General features: G+C 45.9%; 1 protein-coding gene across 1 annotated transcript; it reads right to left on the reverse strand.

Moving 5' to 3' along the window:
* Positions 1–904: 904 nt before the first annotated feature.
* Positions 905–24,295, reverse strand: CHPF (chondroitin polymerizing factor). The gene is made up of 4 exons (XM_048486877.1): positions 23,424–24,295; positions 15,916–16,480; positions 13,850–14,032; positions 905–3,170 (listed from the first exon to the last, which is right to left on the reverse strand). The coding sequence occupies exons 1-4, from the start codon at positions 23,723–23,725 to the stop codon at positions 1,905–1,907; spliced, it is 2,316 nt and encodes a 771-aa protein (XP_048342834.1). The 5' UTR covers positions 23,726–24,295; the 3' UTR covers positions 905–1,904.
* Positions 24,296–25,296: the final 1,001 nt, after the last annotated feature.

Raw genomic sequence — 25,296 nt, forward strand, 5'->3', positions numbered from 1 at the left:
GCTTTTGAAAAGCAGCAGGCCACAAGTTCCCAGGTGAACAATAAGGAGTGGTTACTATAGCCCGGTAAAGCACAGGACATACTTGTACAAGGCCAATAAATGCAGACTAGGGACACAGTACCACTGATCTTGCCTTCACTCACTCATGACTGGGAATGCTGTTGTTCAAACAGGAACAGCGTGAGGGAAAGTTGGTGGTCTGCAGTGGAAGGAAAGAATCAGAGCAACACCCTCTTCTGTTACCACAAATTTTCCATGCGATCCAAGTCCTTAGCTCTCTGACTATCTTTTCAAGATCTTCAGCACACCAACTCTCTTGCTGAACTGACCCCTGGAGGTTGGAGGGTAGCGTGGGTGTGTCCCTCCAGAGCAGCCGCCATCCCCCCTCTGCCATCCCTGCAGCTGCCACCCCCCTCTGCCCCACAGAGCAGGCGGCTGCCTGCTCCATCAGACAGAAGGGGTTTCCCGGCTCCGCTCTATGGCTCGGTAGATCTTCAGGGCCGTGGAAAACAGGTCCAAATGGCTCTTTGGGTGGTAAAGGTTGCCGACCCCTGTTTGTAATGATCACCACTGCCACCAAGCTGCCACCATCAACTTCCTGTACAGCAGATGTACTACTAAATTTCTACGACTGACTCTTCCTTCATTTGGAATTAAAACAGTGTGTGAATATTTGTTAACATCAAAGTTGCATAGCTAGTATTTCAGTTTGTAATCCATTACAGATCCAAGATTTGTTCTAACATTTCCTAGCATATGGTTGTATAACTAAGAGGTTTATTCGACAGGTTTCTACAGCTGTTCACTCTTAGGATACCATACCAGCTTTCCCCAATTTCTGATAGTAGCTCCTACTACTTTCCCCACGTCATGTCTGTACATAGAGAAATCAAAGCCAAACACATTGTGCTTCACTTCTGTTTATTAAAGTGTAAAACAAAATTTAGTCGCCCAATCCCATGTTAAATATAAACCCACTGGAGAGCCATGCTCCATATTTACCCCCTACACACACACACACACACACACACACAATTCTGGGCTTTGCCTGCTCCATGGTCACAGCACCAGGCTGAACAATACAATACATTCTGCTGAAGACTTCTAGGAGACCACACAGAACTTCAGCCCTGCAGGCAGCATTCATGGGAGGCAGCATCAGAAATACGATTTTTCCCATAATGCCAGGTCCAGCCTGGAAACGGGGGCAGTTTGACTCTCCTACAGAAAGCTCTTGTCTGTTCTGTGCCGTCCTCTTATCCCTTACTAATACTAATCTGAGGCCAAAGCAGCCAGGGTCATGGTTTCCAAAGGGAGTGCCTCAGAGGAAACCAAGAACAACAGGAAACCCTCTGTCATCCCATCCCACTCATATCTGGAGTGTTCATTAAGTTAGCACCAAAACTGCAGCCAGAGGAATGAGCAAAGCTCCTCACAGGCAAGGAATTCTCTCATTCCCTTTCCCTGTCCCACAGTCCAGCTCCCAAGATCCCCCTTTACTCTCCCCGCCCCCCACCAACCCTTCCTGCTGCTCACCCAGAAGGCCCCTCCAAGAGCCCAGGAACCCCAAAGGCAGGACGTGCAGCAATGAGCAGTTCAAAGAAGCAAGTCTCAGGGCAGGTCCTGCCTGTCCTTATTTGGGGCTTGCAGTTGCTAATCCTGCTGCAATGGGGGAGGAAGGACCTGGGTCCAGGCTAAGGGAACAGAGCAAGACAGAAAATGGGACTAGAACCAACGCACTGATTCCCATTTACATCTACTGTCCACAATGCAGCCCATTAGGCCAGTCAGAACTACACCCGTGATCCGAGCCTGAAGAGTCATTTTCAGATCCCCTCTGCTACTACAGAAAGCAAATGCAGGGGGAGGCTGAAGCAGGCTGGCCTTGGCCTCAGTCCCAGTGCTCACGTGCTATTGCCTTGCTCTTGCTCAAACAGCACCATGGCCAGCTGGGCACGGGAGCCCAGGCCCTCCAAACTGCTCTGCACACAACGGTGATATTGCTCCTCGCTCAGTCGAGGGTTGCAACTGTGTGGCCTGTACTGCTGAAGGAGGGCAGGTTCTACCGCACGGAAGACATGCAGGTTAGAATATTTGACAAATAGATCATAGATGTCCATGGTCTCCAAGATATCCTCGTTGTCCTGCGCATCGGATGCCATGCGTGTGCGGGCTGCCATGTAGTCTGCGTTGTAGAAGCAAGCTTCGTTGAAAGCATCACGGTCAAAGTGGCCAGCATCACGCACCAGATCCAAGCTAGAAAGAGACGAGGGTTGGCGGTGAAAAACAATGGTGGGATTGTAGCCCTGAAAGTGGATGGGAAAGAAGACCTGCCAGCTGTTGATGGTGTTCATGCGGCAGCGGTTGAGGAATTCAGTGGTAACCTCCGTGCTCACACCAGCCACAAAGAAGAGCGTGTCCACAGGGTGCTTCTTGGAGATGATGTCCATAACCTTGATTTGGGAAGGTGCATCTGTCTTGACGCTGATCCAGGGGATCTTCACTTGAGTATACCGTCGCTCGTATTCTGCAATTCGTGCTTTCACTGCCCCAAAGACATCATTCTGAGACACCTGTTGAGCCTCAAAGGGGTCGTAGATGAAAAGGAAAGTGAGCACAGCATTCTCAGCATTCTCAAAAGCTGCTGCCGCATAGACCTCTAGAAAACGTGCCGCATAGTCCCGCTCTGGGGCAGTCAGTGGAAGGATGACATTTACTCGGCTAGCCTCAGTGACGTAGGGCATAGGAATGATCTCAACCTCACTGAGTGGGCGCAGCAGATGCACCCTCTTGGCCAGTGAACGGCTGTACCCCTTTTGAGTCACCATCTCCAGCTGCAGGTCCAGCGTGTACTCCATGCCTCGTGTAGGGTCAAAGCGACGGTACCCATTCAGCAACTGTTGCTTGTGTACGTGGAGCACGGGCTGGTATCGGTGGTTCAGCTCTTCTACAGCTGCGGCAACCACATCTGCCACGTCCGCTGCATCTGCCCCTCGGAGCTCACACTTTGGAGCCCCATCCACACAGGCAAAGGCTGCCTCTTCAGTAAAGTAATCCCAGCGCAACACCTCAAAACGAGTCTTTGGTTGGAAAGGGGGTGCGATGCCAATGGGCCATATGGCACTCAGCTCACCGTCTGCAGACAGACTGCTGGTATTTCGGATCTCCAGCTGTAATGATAGAAAGCATAACAAAGTCAAAAGTAGGTTTGGCCAAACTTTTTAGCAGAACTCAGAAGGATGCAAATAGACAAAGTAAAGAGACAGTGAGGCTGTGCATTGCCTTCATGGTAAAGAGAAATTCCTACAAACAGGCTTAGTTCAGATATTGCCCCAAAAGGGGTTTAATTAAGGCTGTTGGAACGTATGTTATTCCACTAATTATGTTTAGTTAGGACCTGACAAACAGCGATCTGAAATCAGTTTACAATAAGTTTTCACTGAGGCTCGCATGTTTGAATGCAGATGGTCTCTGGTGGCACTCTCCAAAGCAACAAAGAAGGAAATGAAGCCAGCATTTGAGCAAACCATGATTTCAGTGAAAAGTAGAGAAAACCCCAGTGCTGACCTGCCTTATATGTTGACCTGCCCGAAATTTTACAAATATGGAAGATACACCATTAGAGGTAAGGATCCCACCCTCTATTAGATGCATGCACACTCCACAACAACGGCAGCTCTTCAATGCAGATGTCTGAGGTTGGTCCTCTGTCCAACTAAACTACACCAGTTCCTAATTAGTCTGTAGACATGAAACCCCAGGGTTTCCTTGTCCCCCTTCAACAAAAAAAATGGGAATTTTGGGGAGAAATAAAAAACCCATATGAAATATTTCATTTGGAATGAATTAAATGCTTTTTAAGACAATGTTTTACTCACTCAAAATGTGTGGTACAAAGATTTTCAATGTAAGACAATCAACAGCATGAGAGAATTATAATTTTTGCATATACTGTCACCACATACAACATTTTCAAGTATATTCTTACTATTTAAATGTGAACAATTTTCCACAATGAATATATTACGTGCATAATACCCCACTGAATTTTTCAGTGTTATAAAGTTTAACTCACAATCCAAACATGCTATTAGCCTTAATATAACCATATGAGACCACTTCTATCCAAACACACATCCATCTGTTTACTACAAAATCCCGCATCAGTTTGTCCCTGTGCCTCTGATATTCTGAGGCACTTATATTTTTACATTTTCCCCCCAGCGAATTTTTTTTTTCACGGGCTCAAATTTTTTGAAAATTTTACATCTTTAATCCAGCTCCTTAAGTTTTCCAGCAGCCATGCACATGCATACACACAAAGGCGTATCTACAGTAAATAGTGCTAAGGGCAAGCAGTGAAATTATGTCCTCCCCACTGTAGGGATGGGCCCGTGGACCCAGCAGAACCGCAGATAGAGCGCTTGGAATGCCGGTGCCAGCTGCGGCCTTCTGGGCGCACACGCTCCCCCACCCCCCGTTCCCCCGTGAGTCACAGGTCATGAGATGCCTGACTCACGGTCACCAGGTGTCCCAGACAAAGGGACAAAGGGGCTCTTGCCCCCAGGTGTGGATTAGACCCAGACACGGACGCTTCCTCCCGCACGTAGGCAACTCCATGATGTCATGTATCATATGATACTCTCCCGCTCTCCAGCCTCCCGGTACGCCCCCATTGCCGCCCCTATTGTAAACCCTAATAAAAGGTGCCAGGGCCGAGCACACGGGAGAGTTGCCAGGTTCACGGAATCTCAGCAGCTTCCTGCTGCTGGCTCTCTCCACCCGGATGATATTACCGCGTCTACGCCTCTTCCCTGCGTAACCCTGCGGGCATGACTTCAAGCTGGTGCCGAAACCGGGGAATCTCCAACCTCCGCCCATTCACTGTAGCACTGGGAAAGACCTCGAGGATACCGACCAGTCCGGCTGGATCGGGCGCGATCTCAAACCCACGTCCCTCATTTGCAGATCCGTCCGGCTGGATCGGTGAATCCTCGGACTCAGCGTTCTAGGACACTTGCTCTCGTCCTGACGAACCACCGGTAAGTATGGGAGCTTGCAAAGCATGGCTTATGACAAGCACGTTGGCGAACTGAAAACGCTGGACCAATGGCGCCAGAGTCTCAGTAAAGAAAAGGGATCTCGCAGGCGCGAATTGGTTGGGGAGATACTGATAGGCAATGTCCATGGTACCCCGCAGAGAGGGGGACATTGAATCTTAAGGACTGGGAAAACATCGGGCGCACTCTGCACAGAGAGCCTCATGCGCACTCGATGTATAAGCTGCTACTGACGATGGAGGCAATGTTATGTCACCATCAGCCTGCGGGTCCATGGTTTTCTCTGCCATGGATCTCCCTCCTTTCGATCCTTCACCTACAATTTCAACTCCCCGGAATTTTCTCTATCCCACTAAACCGGGACGCCTGCAATCCTCTTCCTGTTTCACTTAAGCTTCCTTGCCTCATTCAAACTCCCCCGCTGACTCTGCTGCAAGGGCGGCTGACCAACCTCCTCCTCCTCCTCCTCCGCTCATGAGTGAGCCCTCCCTAGAGCAATCTGCTCCCAATGTCGCTGCCTCTTCACTTTCGATATTCCTGCCTCTGTGCGCTTCACTTGAATCTAATCTAAGTTCAGCTGATCTGAGCCTCATTGCCTGCTCCCCTCTGCATTTCTGCCTCCAGCGCCCTTGGCTAGTTCCCTTCTTTCTCACAGAAGTCCCACTATGCCTCGATCAATACGCCATAGAGAATGGCGCCGCGTGTTCAAAACCTCTGCAAAATGCACCACTGATTTGCAACAGGAAGAAATGCTGACGGAAGAAAATGCCAACATTCTGGCACTATGCCCAGTCCATCTCATTAACCAAGAGAACTGCCGTTTTGAACCCTTCTCAGAACACCTGGTAACAAATCTGCAGGGTGAGGAGACACGGGAGGGAGAAAGTGCTAGCCCCAGCGTCTTAAGCCTAGAGTCCTTCACCCCACCCCATGGCCCCCTTCCCTCATGTGTGGCTCATATCCTGGTGATGCTCGGCCCACTGAGTCGATTCTTCCACCCGCATACCTTCCCCCAGGAGCCTGTCTGGCCAAACAGGGCTCCTACAAGGCTTCAGCTGACACAGCAAGCAACAGTGCAGAAGCTGAATGCATAGAAGGAGGGATGCCAGTTTTGGCTGCGTGTAACCAATGCAGGCGGCAGGCTTCATGGGGCGTGAGTCTCTTGCCAATTGCAATGCCTGGCACCACGCCCTTGGATGCAAGGCTGGACCTTTCTTTCCACTGGATGGGGCAAACAGCCCTGCACAGAACAAAGAAACAACCAGACACCCTCTGCAGCGAAAGGAGAGCTGGAGGGCCCATATGCCTGGAAGAGCAGAGGCGGGGCGTCAGCACTCCCCCCAGCTCCCACAACAGGCAGGTCTGCTTGGCTCCCCCACGCTGGGCCCAATGGATAGAACCCAGCCAGCAACACCCCACCCGTGAGCCTTGAAGGAGCTGCCCACACCCCCATTCTGCCCTGTCCACCTCCCAGGGTGCTTAACCCGCCTTCCTGGCCTGCTGAGGGTAGGGGGGAAACAGCCGGCCAAAATGCATCCCCCATATGACACACCCTCTTGTGCCCCCCCCTCAAGATCTGCACACATGCTCATGCACCTCAATTTAGGATATCGATATGAATGCATGCTTAAATGTTCATGGGTGCCTAAGTTAAAACTGGCATCCTGACAATAGTTTCTAAATAGACTAAGGCCATTACATCCATGACTGGCACTAAGATTTATTGCACTAGCATCTCTACTATCAAAACTACTCCAAAGTAAACGTGCTTGAGACTACGGAAAGCTCACTGTCCAGCAGGAAGTACCAAACTACGCAATAGGAGCATATCACTCCAAGCTATCAACCAGTACAAGCTGCAAACTCCTATAAAGGCATGGCAGGAACTTCTACCCAGCCCAACTACAGCATATCAGCAGAAGGACGGACAGGAAAGTCAGAGGGCAGCAGCATAGGTGGGGTTACACTGTCTCACCATCTGGTGGCAGCATGACCACAAAGCATGATCCTAGGATCTTGTACCCGTGCATCAATTTACACCACAAAGCAGACATTCTCATACTAAGAGGGGAGCCATATATTCATCTGAAATTGTGCGCAGATGTTTGAAATGAACCAACCAGCATTTACAGAGATTATTTGGCTAACTAGAAGTTTACAATTTCGCAGAGTGGCTTTACCAAATCATGGCAGAAACGTGAAGCCTAGAAAGTGCTTCTTGAGGCTGCTGTCCAGTCTTTACCCTGTCCAGGTACCTCGAACTCCCAAAGTTACTGCCAAGCCACAGCTGTTTATTTTCCAAGCTGTTTATTTTTTAACACAGGATCCCTTGCTGGATCCAACACGCTCAGAATTTTTATGCTTTCGTTCCTAGTCTCAATGTTTAGCCCTGTATGTCTAAAATGACAACATTATCCTCAAAAATATTCTAAATTCTTAGAAAGGTACTTCCATGAGCAATAAATAAATTAAGCATGTCTCTCTGTTGATTGTGCAGATGTTATTTTCAAAACAGTAAGTTGTATATGATACAGCCTTTCAGTGTGTTGAAGTGGTGAACTGCAAGATAAGGAAGGGTGTTCTGTCAGTGGCAGAGAACTTGACCCCCTCCCAAAAGGCTGAACCTACAATAAGCAACAGGTCAGGTGTCTGTATGATCAGTGAAATTAACCAGATTTGTGACAATAATATCCAAAATATGCATCACTGCACATGGCCATTTGCCTACAACCCTAGTCCCTCAGAGCTAGCAGAAGATTGTGCCATTTTTATGCGGCAAAGCCTATGGCCAACCCTTTTAGGAGAGAAGGGTCCAGCCATGAAAATGAAATAGCCCTCTTTCATCAAATCCCATCAAGAACTTCTTAGCTCCAGGTAGGCTACGCAATCATTACTCCCCGAGTACTCTATTCATATGTCAAATTCTGACAGCCAATACCCTCAAGAACAAATTAGATTCCATGTTTCATATAGCAGACAGTTATATGAAAAGAAATTAAATGCCAGATAGGTAGCTATAACAGCAAGAACAAAGTGAGTGCCTTGTAGCACACTATAGACTGATTACTGCAGCAGTACCAAATATATTGCCATCAACCTGGGTTTGTTGTATATGAAGAGGAACTACTCCAGATTAGTCAGGAATTACCTGTTCCTTGGAAAGTCACAGGCCAGACAACAAAACAAGAGTATTTATTCCCTCAAAAGTTACAGGAAATGCGCTTTTATCTTTTGGCTTGATCATAAAACTTAACTCAGCACAAAGGATCCTTTCAGTCATCTACTGAATAATGCCTCCAGTTCCTAAGTAAGAAAAACTAAGTGCCAGCCACACAAGATGGACCTGCAGCTTCCCCTGCAACCAAGACCAAATTCATGTGTCTCATTTCCAGGTCATTTCAGACCCTCTCCTGCAGCTGCTTTGCACATCTAAGATTCAGAAAGACAGTTCTAAAGGTGCAAGTATCATGCGTGCAATATAAGAAACAAAAATTCAATTAGATATGCACTTGCATCCTCCTCCTCCTCGTCTTCCTCCTGAATTCTCAACATAGCCAAATCTAAAGATACTTAAATCCAGAGACTGGAGCCATGAATAGACAAGACAGATCCTTCTGGAAACTTGAGAAAGCCTTAGATTTACAGAAAAATCTGAAATACAAAAATACATACATTGGGGCTAATCCCCCCAACATTAGAAGCAGCACCTATAGCTTTAAGAAATAAATGCACTTTTAGTGGTAGTTATAGAGGTTGCTAGACAAGCACAACAGTATTGCTAGTCTCTGAGCCTTGGTTTCTCCCAGAAAAAGGCAAAGGGGACAGGGCTCTTTGCAGGGCCGTTTTAGCCTTTGAACTCATCAATGCCAGGTCTGACAACGACAGGATGGCTTGCTGACACACAGCTTGCGTGACGCACCCAGGACTGATGGCCTGCTAGTATTCAACAGCAACCAGACCACATGAATAAGTGAGGTGCAGTGGTTAATCTGGAGTTGACCTTTTCTCAGTAAATTTGCTTGGAAAATTAAGGCTTTAGCACAAATGTCACCTCATACAATTGCACACTTTATGATCTTTAAAAAGATCTTTCCTCCAGCCCAGAGAAAAAGGTTTCTAATCTTTTAAAATGTCTTCATAGCTCAGATGAATATACAGTACAGCCGTTATTAAAAAACAATTCCATTAATTTATAGCAGAGAACAATGGATTACATAAAGTTAGCATAGCTGAACAGCAGTTACTTGAATCAATTTTCCCCTAGCGTTTATGTTCAGATCACACCTTATTCTTGTGAGCCACAGAGCATTTCAGCAAGTATCTCTTTCCTTGAGCAAACTCATTACTCTTCAAAGTCTCCACAGAGTTCTCCTCCAATCACTGTGTGCTAGCTCTTTCTCTAATTTAAACTGGAAGACTTTGCCAGTTCCCCAGGCTCCAGCTTTGGGGGGGTGTCAGCTTCAAGTTTCCCAAAGTGTACAATCTGCATCCAATGACTTTGTACATAGACCAAACTAATGGAAAATATTTTAGCACTTTCTCCCTAGGAAGCTGCTAGAACAGAATGCAATCCTGCAGGAGAGGGGACAAATGCAACATGTATGGAAATCAGCAAGAATCATTCTCTCTCACTAGCTCTGCCAGTGAAGGGAGGCAGGGAAATTCCAGCTGATTCACTCTATTTAATGCACCCCTTAGTGCCACATGGCATGCTGGTAAACAGAGGGTCTCCTGATCCTGAGCAGACTCCTGGGGAGCACAGGGGGAGCTGCTGTAGAAAAGAAACAGAAAGCCACTTCCATAAACTCATACTTTTGCAGAAGTACTGGGTACACCCAATGTTTTTCTCTTCTTCCCATTTCTTAAATACTATTTTAATATTGATTTTCATTTTTAATTAGTTTCAAATGGATTTTCACTTCCATTACATATGTCATTCTATGTCATTTTTATATAAAGCACCCCCAGTGCCAACCAGCAGGGGCACTGTATAACTCATTTAAAAACTTATTATAACCCAAAGCACTAGACTCCAATATTAGTTTACAGCAGCACAAAGAAAAGAAAATTAAATGTGTAATGCTAATCCATGGAATTTAACACTGCTATTGAATGCCTGTACATAATAAAGTTCAGCATTTTACTGGTTTTCAAAGACATTCTGTTGTATTTTTATATTCTGTAGCTCTTCCATAAACCAAAAGTTGAATATTACAGTAAAGAGAAAACAACCACAATGGTGCACAATTTTCACTGCATTGCATGCAGAGTTGCAGGCTACGAGCCAGGATCAATTTTGGTAGCCAATATTGAAGCTATGCAATCAAGAGGGAGATTATTGCCCAGGCTCTGCTGGCCTTCCAGTAAAAGCAACCCTGTGCTGCTGAATGCCCCTTTTTGGTTTACTGCACATACATGCAAACACTAGCCCATTATGCACAGTGAGGCTTCCACAACTTCAAAGAGAACTGGCTGGGGAGTCTTCATTTCGGGGCATGTTCAGAGTCCGCAGCAGGGCAGGCATTACCCATCAGCTGGCTTTTTGCTTGCGTACGGGGGAGGGGCAATGTTTTGCGGTTTCTCTATTGCACATGCGTGCTTTAGTTTTTATGTTTGATCTTATCAATAGATCGATATATGTATCTATTGATAGACTGATATATTGATATTAAAAAGGCAAACTATTAAAGAAAAGTCTTGAATACAGCATGTGTACACATTGCCAGAACACTAATTGCCTTTTATGTCGGGAAGCGAGTAAAGGCAGCGTGCAAACTGCAAAAGGACAACATGAACTGCCGTTTGTTAAGCTCCCCAGGTTCACAATCGTCCATCTCTTGATGTGCTGTAAACCCAAGTGTCAAGACTGACGGGCTTTTCCCAGTGTGGTCTGGAATCACTGATGGCTTATGTATAAAACTACGAGGCTGAAGAGGGCATCTGCATTGCAGTAGCCTGACCTTTTGATCCCTTTGATTGCTTACTGCCTAGAGTGGTGGGTGGTGTTCTGGGTGGTGTTCACTAGCCCTTTGACTGCTTACTGCCTTTGTCTCGGTAGTGTTCATTAATCACTGTCTTGATTCTAGTGTTTTTCAGTACTGGTAGCCAAATTTTGTTCATTTTCACAGTTTCTTCCTTTCTGTTGAAATTGTCCATGTGCTTGTGGATTTCAATGGGTTCTCTGTGTAGTCGGACACAGTGGTTGTCACAGTGGTCCAGAATTTCTGTGTCTTCAAACAATATTCTGTGCTCAGCTTGTTTTATCAGGTGTTCTGCTATTGCTGATTTTTCTGGCTGAATTAGTCTGCAGTGTCTTTCATGTTCTTTGATTCGTGTCTGGGCACTAATTGATTATGCTATCTTTATGGTTACTCACATGCTAAATGGATGAATCCCACCCAAACGCATGCAAATCAAGCTTGCTAATTGCACCCTTTACACTTATTAACAGGCAAATGGTTCTTTCTCCCACCCTGGACATTCCATGCACGCACGCACACACTCCACTTGCTTTACTACCATCAGGACCTCTGAAGATGCCAGCCACAGATGCAGGCAAAACATCAGAAGAAAATGCTACTAGAACACGGCCATACAGCCTGGCAACAACACAAAACACCACAGTATTAGTATCGATTTATTGATCTATCAATACGGTTCTTTAATTTTTAAAAAATCTAGACATCTAAAGATATGCTGGAGTGGGGAGGCCACAGGCAACAGAAATGATACAGCAGGACAGGAAGGCGGAAAGAGTTGGCAATAGGGCAAGTGAGCAAAGCAGCGCAAGGGAGTGAGGGGGAAGTAAGACTAGGAGGGCTGGCTGTGGGCGGAGGGAAGAAGTGCAGGGCAAAGCTGTGTCTACTGGCAAATGTGTCCTGCTCTGTAAGCGAGGCAAAATTAAAATCGTGCTATAAAGATTTGCTTGCCGCAGAGAGAGTGGAAAGTGCGTAATTGGCCATAGTTTAGTTTCCAACATAGGACTTTTGTTATCATTCTCAGGATAGTCACTGAAATTAAGAACAAGGCACCAATGGAAGTCCTCTGTAACAGGAAAACAGTTCATCAAAATAAAAAAAAATTGTGGAGTCAAAGTAGATCATAGCTCTCCAGACACCTTAAAAACATATATGTGATTTTGCAAGCCTCCAGTATGAATGATGGCTGTGCAGGGGGCGGGGGTCATTTAGCCCCTCAAAAGCACAGTGAGTATGCTCACCATTTTTTTTATTAAGGACTAACAACAGTAAGGGAGGAAGGGGACATTGGTTTTGATTAGCAAAACTGGAGACTAAAAGAGTTAAGTACTTTCTCCATTCTTTATACAGCTCCAAATTGAATAAGGGCTTGTACAGCTCTAATAAAAAAAAAAAGACAAGTGAGGGAGATCAGAGCACAGATACCCTGCCTGTCTGTCTGGATATTTTGTTTCACTAATATGCTCTTTTACCAGTAAAAATGGTAGTTAGCGATGCCCTAAATGAGCACTTTCAGTGCTGACCAGGAAGAAGTGGTGATCTGTGAGGGGTTGGGATGAGGTTGTGAACTGTTCTCCAACCATAACTCCTCCTAAAACAAACATGTGGCTAGAATTGCAGTTGAGAAGTGGGGGAATGCCAAGAGAGGAGCAGTGAGTAGTGGAAAGCTTAAGCAGCACCCTCACCCGCTTCTGACCAGTTTTCTCTTTCAAATACAGCATCACACACACCCCTCTCTAGCCAACCTGCAGTAGCAAAACAGCAGCCAGAGCTCCCCGTCTAGCATTTGTTGCCAAGTGTGTCAACTGACCTCCAGACACAGCCTACCGTAATCAAAGTCCTCCCTCCCTTTTTCCACTTAATGAGCATGGAATGCTGAGGGAGGGAAACTGGGTGGATACTCAGTTACGTATTACATTTTCATCCTGCTCTTCCCCCAAGTTGCTCAGGGACTGAATCTATGGCTCCTGGTTCTCACATGTTATTCTAGCTATTCTGAGAAATAAAGTGAAGTCAGGTGTAGGTCATTCCCTGCCTTGCATGCTGAAGAGGGTAAAGCCAAACACTCAGGGTGGTTCTCTACCCAAGCAACTAAGGCACCAAAGTGTTGGCAGCATGGGAGAAGGCAAGGAGCAAGGCTGAGACCAGTTGTCATCTCCCAGACCTGTACAGCAGCCATTTGGGTTGGAGGTGAGCCCTTAAATGGCAGCACTAGTGCAGCTCAACTTGCTCCCAGTGAGTTTGTCCAAGTACAACTCTCCACTTTCCCCACAATTACTTTTGTTTGGTGCAACACCAACAACCTGATGTTTCATTTTGGGAGGCACTTGGGTTAAAAAGGTCACCTAACTCTGGGAGGAGACACAGAGGCCCAAATACTGGCTGGTATAAATCTTGTGGCTGAGTGTGGATTTAAACCCAAGTCTCTCTTGTCCCAGTCTAACCACTACACGGACTCTGTGGCTTTGTAATTTAGAAGGGCAGACTGTGGACAAGAAGTGCTTCAATTTCCCTGCAAGTCACAATGGGTGATGGGTTCTAGTAGTAGGAAGATCAGAGTTCCCAGTGTTGCTGCTGTTTTTAAATGCAAATATCAAACATTTGGGAGTCCAATTCTGATCAGGACCATGAGAGACAGGAGGATTTAACTGCATTTTAAAAAATATACTGGGAATTTTCCTTGCAGAGTTCAAAGTGTTTTGTTCTGTTTGGTCCTTAACATAGCCTGGGATGTATTAGGAGTATTAGAATAATCCCCTCAGCTCAATCAGTGACACGTTTGGATCACATTCATTCTGCATGATGCCTTACCTGAAGTTGCTGTATTTCCTGGTAAGTGCGTTCCAGCTCCACATGTGCAAAATGTCTGTGTAGCCGGTATATCTGCACAGGGTCCAACACAGGGTGTACTGTGAATGCAGAATCGAACTGTGGGTCACTCTCCTTCTCAGGATCTGTGTTCTTTCCGAGTTCAAAATACTGGTAACGATGGCCCTGGGAGGGGAATGAAGACAGGGAATCAGGCCAATCGAGGCCATTCATGCTGGCACGTACACTGATGGACTATTTGGTATCCTCTAATTATCATTAAAATAAAGCCTACTAAGATTAAAAGTCTGAATGGAGGCTCCGTTTAAATCTGGAGAGCCTGAATATCAAGAATTCATTTTGCAACATAGTGTTTTGCATGGTCTTATGAGACCTCTGCAGTTTCTTCTACATGGGGGCTGGCAGGAACAGTCTCTCCTCTCTTTGCAGAAGGATCAAAACTGTGCCTTTAATGGTTCAATCAAAGTAAGTTTCAGGAGGGTTGTGTTGCTTATTGTGATGCTTACCCTGTTGTTGTGGCTGTTTGGTTGAGATCCTTGTCTGCTGAAAGTATTCTACCTAGGAGATAGTTTTGACTCAATATGTTAAGTAAATAAAAAGCCTAGATGAAATTAGGGCTCCTAACATACCATCTTCCCAAATTGCTCTGCCCCTTCTCCAAACCATTCACTGTTAAAACATTGTCACATTGAATCATGTATTAAGCAGAACTCCCTTGCCTTGCCTGGGTAGTTGTTACAGATTTGTCAAGGAGAGTGAGAAGGAGGGGGCAGAGACGAAGCTACAAGGGGGCCAGGGGTGCGCGTTGCACCGGGTGTGTGCCTGGGGGCGCACAAAAATTCAGGTTTGCGTTTTTGTGTTTTTTCAGTTTATGGTTCCTGCCAGGGCGCAGGCTTAGTTTAGTTGCACTTAGCACTAAAGAGAATTTCTTCAGGATACGTTTAAGAGACTCTCCTGATGATACCACCCAGGTTTGGTGAGGTTTGGTTCAGGGGTCCAAAGTTATGGACTTCCAAAGGGGGTGCCCCCATCACCCATTGTTTCCATTGGGAACTAATAAGAGATGGGGGCTACACCTTTGAGGGTCCGTAACTTTGTACCCCCTGAACCAAACTTTACCAAACCTGGGTGGTATCATCGGGAGAGTCTCCTAAAGATACCCTGAAATTTTGGTGCTCCTAACCTAAACACTGTGCCCCTTGCAGGCCAAAAACTGAAAAAACACTAAAAAATACAAAAAACACAAACATCCCCCCCCCCCAATTCAGATTTTGCACCAGGCTCCATTTTCCCTAGCTATGCCTCTGGGAGGGGGGGATGCTGTATACCAGATGCCCTCTTGTTGTCACACGGCTCCTATGACATTTTTCTCCTCACACTTCTCTCCAGTTGGTATGGAGGCCTTCTTGCAATGTGGTGCTCACTTCCTCTGCTGCTAGCACTTCCATATGGTGCCGGATAAAACTTTTCAAGGAGCCCTCATGCATGCAGAAGTGCTAGCAACACAGGAAGCAAAAACCATAGCCTTTACATTGGCTGAGGGAAGGAGAAGGGAGATGCCATCATAAGATTCAAACCACTGCCCACCAAATTTTTTGTTCAAACATGTTTTAAAAAGTCTACCATGCTTCAAAGACACCAAAATATAAATAATGAACGTTGCTGAAACCAGCTGATAGACTTTGGAAAAGTAGCACTATCACCCCCATCACTCATAAGACTGAGTGAAGTGACCCAGAAGACTGAGTGAAGTGACCCACAGCCACTTGGGCTCTGGAAAAATCAAGGTTGTCAGCAGTTGTGGTAAGATCTCAAACAGGACAGAGTGATTTCCATGCAGTCAGTAAAGCTGCTTGTGACAACACATGACACTTTCCCCTACATGGAATAAATTTAGTCACTGCAAAACAAACACAGTTTCCATATGAAGCTGTACGCAGGTGCACACTTCCCCCCACTTATCTTCCTGCTTATCCAGAGGTTATCTCCATGAAGGAAAAACCACAAGTGAAGAAGTCTTCATCAGGAGAGGAGTAAGGGAGCCTCACCTCATGCTCTGCCACACAGTCAACTCCTGTGTAGTCAATGATGCAGCGCCCCAGCCACTCATCAGGACGAGCACTCAGGATGTCATTTCGGCAGCTTTCCAAATGAGGCTGCAAGCGCAGAAGAAGGGCCCGGGAGAGCAGGTAGCCAAAGCCCCCATAGCAGTACCGTCCTTGAGTGTCCCCACCAATGAACTCCTCAGGCCGGCCCATGTAGAGAAGAGTGTCAATGCTGAGATGAGAGACCAAGAGGTTGATACGATGTGACTCCGTGTAGGTGTCGTCCTGCACGAGGAAAACCCAGTCGAAGTCAGCCACGTAATGGTCCAGCACATACTTGACTGTTTGGTACATGTTCCAGATGGGCCTCTCATCACCATGCGTCACTACCATCATGCCATGTGGTACCTTGCGCCCCCGGGTGCCTGTGAAGTAGACTAGACGCTCCAACCGGTGACCCAGCGTGCGATTCACTGCCACAGCCAGAGAGTGCAATGTATTCTTTGAGGTCAACACACCAACAAAGAGGCGCTGGCGCATGCCAAGTTCTGTGCTGATATAGCGAGTCCTTCAGGAATGGAAAGAGCAGACAGAGAGAGAGAGAAAGGTGAAACAACTAATCAGTGGAAAGAAAATCCTTTCTCCTTCACCAAGTATATACCCTTCAAATAGAGAAAATATAATACATTTACCTTACATTTGAATGCTAGTCCCCAAAACTCTTCTAAATCTCTGACGAATAAGCACCGCTGCTGACAGAGAACCTTGGGACCTGCTCACACAGACCTGATGCTGGCACAGGGACTACCTTCCTGTAGTATGTATTAATCACCACCTACCTAGTCAAATGGGAATGATAGCTGGATAAGATAGATCCAGCCAGTTATGATAATTCACAACCATAGGAAAGCAGTTGTGTGGATGTGTGAAAGAAAGAACTGAGCCACAACTAAGTTCTGAACAGGTACATGCTCACCTTTACTGCATCCTGTTTCTCTCTTCCCTGCGCTGTCTCTTCTCATTGTTGTATTTCAGACTGTAGGCTCTTGTGGACAAGGATCTCGTTTTTCCCCCTCATGCTACCCTGAAGGTATACTACTACCACTTACCATACTGCCTAAATACTAGCTGCCTTATATATGTTCTTCAAATATGCTAGAAGTGCTCTGGCATGCTGGGCATTTACAAAATGCTCAGCCCACACTCATTTCAGTGAGCATCACATTAAAGTGGTACAGGAAATACATTGCCACATTTGCAATTATGAATTATAGTTGTGTGCCAAGGCACGATTAAAAGGCTGTCCTCTCTCAGAAGAAATACGTATATAAATGGAGCCAAGTGAGAGGGGAAAATAAAACCCATTAAAATACCCCTTATATTTAAGCTCCTGGAAGTTTCAAAGGCGGAAGAGTTTAAAGTGAGTTGATAAATAAAAGTGGGTGCAATTTCTCCCTTATTGGAAGAACTCATTTGTGAATCCTGTGTATAGCCAAATCGGGCAGGGGAAATACCACCAAAAGCAATCACAAGTCATGGCTACAAATTGGTTGATACCCGTTTCTTAACTAATAATTATGATCAAAATAAAAGCCTTCAACCCTCATCAACAACAGAAAAATCTGGCAGTTACCAAGAAACTGCTTAGTTATGAAAGGATTCCAGAATTTCATATGTAGCTGTAGGCAAGGCTAGCCAGTAGATCCACCTAGTAGCCAGAGGGAACATCATACCAAAATACTAAGAAGAATCATGTGTAGAGAGACGTTATATGGGGAAATAACTGAAGCATGAGGGGAAATGTCTAGACTTGTGAAACAAATGAGTAAAGATGGTGCAATTACCGGTATTCCAAACCCAACCCCAAGTACTGAAAACACCACTGCAGACATAGATGATCTGAACATATTCCCAAGCTCCAACAGCAATTCTCATGAAGGCCACGATTATCACCTATGATGTCCATTCCGCTATAATGGCCCAATACAATCGCCAAGATAGGCAGAATGGCTTGTCAGTCGGAGGTTCATTTTGTATTTTAAAAGATTTAGTCCAAAATGTTACATGTTATAGTTACGCTAAAACTCAGCTTTAAAAAACTGACAGATATCAGAAGGCAGCCACAGAAGATAAGCAGACCTGCCCTGGACTGAATCCTTTCACGCCAGCTATGAATCCTCTAATACTACAAGCCCCCTAAAGAGGTAATCATAATCTCTCAATGAGTAAACAGAGAGTAGCAATCATGTGCCTCTCATGAGAGGAGTGGAGACCATAATTTCAGAGTCTAAGCAGAACAGAACACCCAATAGGTGCTGATGCAAGTGCAAACATAATTATATCTCCCTAAAATTGGGTATTAAAATAGTCGAAGTCAGAGGGGTAGGATAGGAGCTGCACCGCCCACATTAGGGAAAGGAGATTTATGTAGCTCACAGTGATATTACAGTGGGAATGGGGAGGCAGCTGGTCTGTCACTTGCAATTAGTTTCAGGTTTTAATTATTCAAATACAGTAGGAAACCACTCCTCCCACCCCCCATCTCTAACCTCACTCACACACTAGGCTCATTCAGCCCCTCTACTTCCTGCCCATCCCACTCCCTCACTCCCTCCGTGGGACAACACCGCTCATTCAGTCCCTCATCCCTGGGCCCCAACTTCCTAACTTTGGTTTTCAGCCAGCTGGCAGATGTTGACTGCTGGGCACAGGCTAAAAATAATGAAGCCTGAAGATAGGATCATAAGATAAAGGGAACATTAAGTTGGCCTTTCCTTCATATAAGAACTGGGAAGAACTGGAGGAACAGACACAAGACTAGAGCCCTCTGAATAGCAACATTGCTAGGAAGATAAGAAATGGGGTGGGGCGTAAACACTAAGTATACAGTGTGGAACAAAGTTGGAAAAGATAAGGGCTTGATAAAGCAAAGCCTTGTAGGAGGCAGGACAATTCCTCAGAAAGAGACACAACTAGTGATAAATGCAAGGCCAAGATAACTTTCAGAATGCCAGAGGGCAGGGTTACACACTAGCAATCCCAGGACTCTGGGATGGGCAGACAAACAGATGCCTCCATAAGCAGTCAAACTAACTGAGCATTCTTAATGAAAGGCAGCAGTGACTTGGGCAGCTGGTAAAAGGAACGTGTGCAAATGAGAGAAGTAAGTCTCCTAAGCTGGGCCTCTCTCTCATAGGTTCATTCGTATCTCTGAGGAGGACACAGCTCATCCAGACACTCTGTTCCCTTCCCCTGTGAAGGCTCTGTGTTCGCCTTGGCCTTTGGAGCCAAAAAGTTTCCTGACCAGTTTTCTACAGTAAGCACAGGAGTGGGGGGCGGGGAATCCCTTCCCTAGAGTACTTTCCACATTCTGATTTGTAAATTACACTGTTAAATTAAGGACATGGAAAGCGACATAATGGATGTTCCTGAACATGGTTAATCACTGACCAAGCAGAATGATTTTAGAACGATCTCAAAATGTAAGTGCAGATAAGCTGTAGACTGTCCAGTGATGTGAACAAGCTGTGCCTAGAGATAAAATTCACCAAATCCAAATGTACCCTTTAGAGAAAACAACATAGTACATCTTTCTTAGAGATCAGAACCTTTTTATTAAACACACATGCTCAAAAAGTCCTCTGCCTGGATTTCAGTCATTCTCAAACGATTACTGAAGGACAGGGGCCAGCCTCTCTTCCTTCTGTTTCACACTTCATGTCACTGCTATCACATCCTCCTTGGCCTGGGAGGTAGGAATGTGTATGTGTATACAGGGAAATCAACAGTGTGAAGATGTGTGGGAACACACCAGCCTTAGACCTTAAAGCCTAGAGAAGAAAGCCATCTTGCCACACCACATCAATCCATGCATACAGTTCTTTGTGCTGCCTTCCACAGCAAAGATAAATCAATCTAGTATGCGCACGTTCCAACTCACTTTCCTCATTCCCTACATTCACGGGTGTTTAGTATGGACCATTACTGACTGTATATATGGTCTGGCTTTTCCTTCCAAGAAGTAACACAGCCCACATTACCTGCTGCTGAACTGGTCAGCTGGGGCAACAAGTACTCACCCAAGTGAGTGGCAAATTAGAAAGCTTATAGAAGTTAGTTTAGATTGTGGCCAGAGTGCAATCAGGTTCCAACTCTCTCTGCTGCTGGTTGTATATTTTGGTGCTGAACTGGAAACATAGGAATGTTTGTACCTCGCAGAAGACATACGAAGCTGTATAGTAATTCCCCATTTCACTAGTGCCAAACACATTTAGTCACTAATTCCCTGCCTGCATTTTGGACAACCAGAAACCAGCAGAGACCTCTCATGGTTTGTAGGACTTGGCGTGATTAATCACTATGCCAAATGTCTGAACAATCATTCTCAATTTGCCTCAAAGGCCAGTTCCCAGTTTGCACAGCGACTATTATTGCTGGTTCAGACTGAATAGATATATACCAATGCAAATGTTCTGCACCACCAGGATTCTCTTGCATTATGGATTTGCAGATCTGTCTACCCCTCCCAGCTGCAGATGCACTTGCAAAAAGAGCCACGGATCTACTTTTCAGCAGTTCAACTGTCTTATGCATGTTTCTGGAAAGGACGTTGTTAGCCCCTTTTAGAACATACTTACATGTATGGTGGGAAGAGCTACCCACTCAACAAGCCAAAGCCTTTCAAACACATCCATCCTTTCCGCACATCTTTCAATGAAGCATTGTGAGGGCAAGATAAATCGGGATGCAAGGGTATGGTAAAGAACGCAGATGACTCCACCACCATGCATTCATTCCTATTTCACCAGAAATGGAATGCACTATTGTAGATGGGACTTCTGCTGAAAGAGTGGGTTTACAGTCGGATTGTGCTTTCAGATCCAAGTTTAAAGATAGAGGTATGCGTCTGGCCAATGTTTATTTGCCAGCTGCAGCCCTTCCTGGAGAAGATAACTCAGTAACATGTACTTATCACTTACGCTCAAACTAGATGATTTCAGAGCAATGTACATGGGGCTGCCTTCAAAGATCGTTCTGAAGCTTTAGTTAAAGTGAAATGGCAAGGGTGCTCATTAGAGTAACATCCATGAAATATATCATACCAATTTTGAAGGATTTACAATGGCTGCCAATTTGCTTCTGGGCTCAGTCTACAGCATACTACTTATAAAACCCATACAACAGCCCCAGAGTAACATATTCAAAAGTTCTGCATATCAGTTAAGATCTGGCCCTGAAGCATGTGCCCCTGATTTCTGAGATGAGGTGAGTGGCCTCCAGTGATGGTGTGATGCCCCACCATCCCATTTTGATTTGCCAAGTACCTGACCACATCCACATATCCGTACCAACCGCTAGGCAAATTCTTTTGTTCTCAGGATGGTAGGAGTTTCTCCTTCTCCACTGGCTGTTCATAATTTGTGCCCTCGGCCTAATTATAACACTCTTTCCAAACGTTTTCTCGCTGCTTAGAAAATTTTAATTTGACTATCATTTGTTTAACTAAATCTGTTTATAACATTGAAAATGCTAGTTTTCCTGATGCTGATACGTGCACATCCACTTTATTGGTGGGTTTTTAAAATTTGTTGTGATTTGAAAGTGTTATTATTGTAGACTGATTTTCTTAGCCTTTTTGGCTAAGCAGCAAAGGGGAACACACAATGTAAGTCCCTGGGCTGGCAAAAAGGCAACAGACTGAAAAGCAAAAGTGTACTTCAAATGTATTTTAATCTTTACAGGATATTTTTGGAAGCGGACTATGACAAGGAATAAGCTAGACCAGGGGTAGGGAACCTGCGGCTCTCCAGATGTTCAGGAACTACAATTCCCATCAGCCCCTGCCAGCATGGCCAATTGGCCATGCTGACAGGGGAGCTAGACATAGCAGAAGAGGGTGGCATTGTTGCAGTGAAGAAAATTGTTTTTGATACAGGAGAAGATACCCATTCTAGTTTTGGAAAAAAGTTTCCAAATATTAAAAAATTGCAAGGGTTGGCAAGAAATAGTTGAGCACAGAGAAAAGATTTCTTCCTTTTTAACAAATTATATGAGCAGTCCTGTATACTTGAATACCCAGCCCTCAAAGAAATGTTACCTATCTTAAACATAAAACACTCCACAAAGCACTCGCCGCCTGAATTAAGAGTGCTAGGTGGAGGGAAAGAAACTTTTTACAAATGGGAAAAACCCATACTGAACACCTGTGACAGAGGTATTCTCCAGACACCTCAACCCCACTGCCATTCCATGACGATATAATCATTATTTAAAAATGGTCTGGAAAAACTCTGAAGAGGCAAAGAAGAAGCTGTGTGAGTCAGCCCTAGTAGACAAGTTATCCACTCAGACCACTCCAAGGGAACTATCACAGACATCCTTGGTGAATGGTACTAACAGCCACTATCACATCTGCAAATCCAGCCCTCCTCCTTGAAAAGAAAACCAGTTGTACAGCAAAAGCCCTGAGCTTTTCGGAGGGAGTTCATACAAGGAGAAATAAATGGGGCAAAGGGAAGGGGATTTGGAGATTCCATAATGTTCACTTGCCCTTTGTCAGGGAACAACTCATCTGCATTTTAGCACCAAAAAGCTTTTTTTTCAGCCAAAGCTACCTGGGTATAACTAGATGCATTCCTACTCTACAAAAAAGGTATCATCAGCCTTTAAAAGGGATTCAGAATTCTCTTAAAACCACAGCCTCCAGGGTGGTGTACAGGTCGAAGTAACCAAATAGGATCTGGGAGACCCAGGTTCAAATTCTTACTATACCACGAAAGTTTGCTGGATCACTTTGGGTCAGTCATGCACTCTCAGCCTAACCTACTTCACAGGGTCGTGGTGAGGATAAAATGGAGGACAGACAAACAATATACGTTGCTTAGGGTCCTCACTGGCGACAAAGGCTAGGTATAAATGAAGTAGATAAATGAATGAATAAAGCAATCACTGGAAAATCTACAGCCAAAGAATTTGTGTACTTCTATGCTAAGGCTACACTGACAGAATTGTTGATCATGCACAGGCAGGGAGATGTTTGACTTAATATCTAGGAGGCACAAAACTCCCAAGTCCATCCTATACCAGGGATTCACTGGATGGTCTTCTTGGCTAAGTAACTGCCAAACACTCTTAGTTTTCTAGTCAACTACCTCACAGGGCTGCTGTGAGAGTGAGCACAATAAAAATAGCACACAGCACTAATCTCATTCAGAAGGCTGAAGGGATTATTTCTGCATGTGGCCCTTATATGGACTTATAAATACACAATGTGATGTCATACATTCAGTCACTGAACAACAGCAGCATAACAAGACAATCAAAGCTGGCTTCCACAGTTCTGGGCACCTGAATACATTAAGCAGTGTATCAAAGCAGCTCAAGGTGGCATAAATTACACTGGGGCACTATAAAGGAATCGAAAGACATATTTCAGGGCTTACTATTACCCCTACCCTATGCCCCCTCCCCACCTGTATCTATTCACCCACTCCAGGCTTTCTCCCAGTTACCTGATAGTTTTCTTGGCCGCCTTGCCTGGGTTTGGAGGCTTGTAGGGCAGGACGCGGGGCTCCCAATTCTGTTCAGACTCCACGCCCACACCCCCAGGCACAGAATTAGGCTTGCGGGCAGCATTGCCCTGGCCGCCTTGCTGCTGTTGCTCCATGCCCCCATCGCGTAGGCTACCCTGGCTGGGCCCACATGGCTCCTCTACCCAGGTCACACTGAGGAGGCTGAGTGTGAAACCAAGAGACACCCCAACAACTACAGGCCCCACAGGGCGCAGAAGCGACACGACCAAGGAGAAGCGCATGGCACCGGTGAGCTCTGGCGGGCGAGGGAGGGGGGAAGCCGGGCGCAAACGGGGACCTTTTGTGTTAACAAGAGAAAAGGCACCACCGTGCAAACGGGGAAGGAACGAAAGCAAGGCAGGCAGCAGAAGGCCACCGAAGCAGGATTGCAAGATACGGGGAAGGAGGGAGGGAGGGAACACCTGTGGGGGATTCCGGGAAAGGAAGCCGGGGACCCTGGAGCCTCTGCGAGGACCCTACTCGAGGAGGACAGAGGCCACCGGAGGAGGAGAGGACAGCAGATAGGGGGGATGCTATCAAGGCAGCCCCACCGGTGCGGGGGAAAGGAGCGAACCTGGAACCGGCTTCGGGGCCGGGAAAGGGGGAGGGGCGGCGGCTGCCAGGCAACGGAAGGGGCGTGCTTGGCCCGATTCAAGAGTAGTTGCGGAGCCTCCTGATCCGGTCCTGGCGTCCAACCCCGGGGGGAGGGGGGCTCGGTCTGGCTCTCGCGGAAGGGGGGAGGAGAAAGTCGTCACTCCGACTCCTCTTGAAGTGCAGCCTCCGGCGCCGTCCGACGTGTCACCCCGTGCGGCTCCGCCCCCTCAGTGGACCGTCACCCGCCCGACCCCGCCCTCCTCCCTGCCTCGACCAATCCTGTTTCAAAGAGGCGTCTTCGTCAAAATCCCGCTTTGGATTTCAGACGGAAAGTCCAGCGCAAGGGAGGGCTTGTCTTGGGTCAGTGTTAAAGGGGGGGAGGTGGGGGGGGGAGGGATGGACAGGCCAGGACTGGCCCCAGAAATCGTCGTTCGGCTGGTGCTATAAGGGGAGGGCACATCCAAATCGCTGTGCCTTTGTGGGGCTTGGAGTGCAATTCAGGTTTAAACTTGGACAGGAAGTTTAACATGCCGTGTTCTACAGCTGAATGTACATAAGCTGTTGCATGAAGTGCAACCTTGTCTGTCTCACGGAGTTGTTGTGAAATGAGTGACACACACCACGCAGGCCACCACCCTCTGCTCTTTGAACAAAAAAGAAATAATTTGCCTTATAAATGCCGATGAGGAAGAAATTGAAAGCTATTGGGAAAGTGTCCAGGAAGAAACTGATCACTCACCTAAAGAAAGTGTGCTGGTATTCATAGGTGACTGGAACACAAAAGTTGAAAACAAAACAAATATTGTTGGCAGGTTTGGGCTAGGATTAATAACAAAAGCCTGTGTTGAGACTAAATATCTATTACATTACCAAAAGTCCATGTACGTGAGTACTTATACTTGCCTCAGCATGAATATATTCTGTAGTGTCAAAATTGTTTTCATCAGCAAACTGTGCTTTCAAAAAGAATGGACAACACAACAAACAGTCTATGGTGCTTATATGAGCAAAAATATGGTATCAGTCACAAACTATATAGTCAACTGGCACACATCAGCCTTACATATATTATATATAGACAAACAAACAGAAAGCCAGCTATACACAGTTTCATAAGCTTCATCAGTATTTGCTAACAAAAATGCTACTTTAGTTTCTGATACGGAGAAGGACAATACATTTGCTTGCATGAGAGGATCCTCTTTCTGCTGCGCAAACC

Source organism: Sphaerodactylus townsendi, linkage group LG02, assembly GCF_021028975.2.
Source record: "Sphaerodactylus townsendi isolate TG3544 linkage group LG02, MPM_Stown_v2.3, whole genome shotgun sequence".
Taxonomy (NCBI): Eukaryota; Metazoa; Chordata; class Lepidosauria; order Squamata; family Sphaerodactylidae; genus Sphaerodactylus; species Sphaerodactylus townsendi.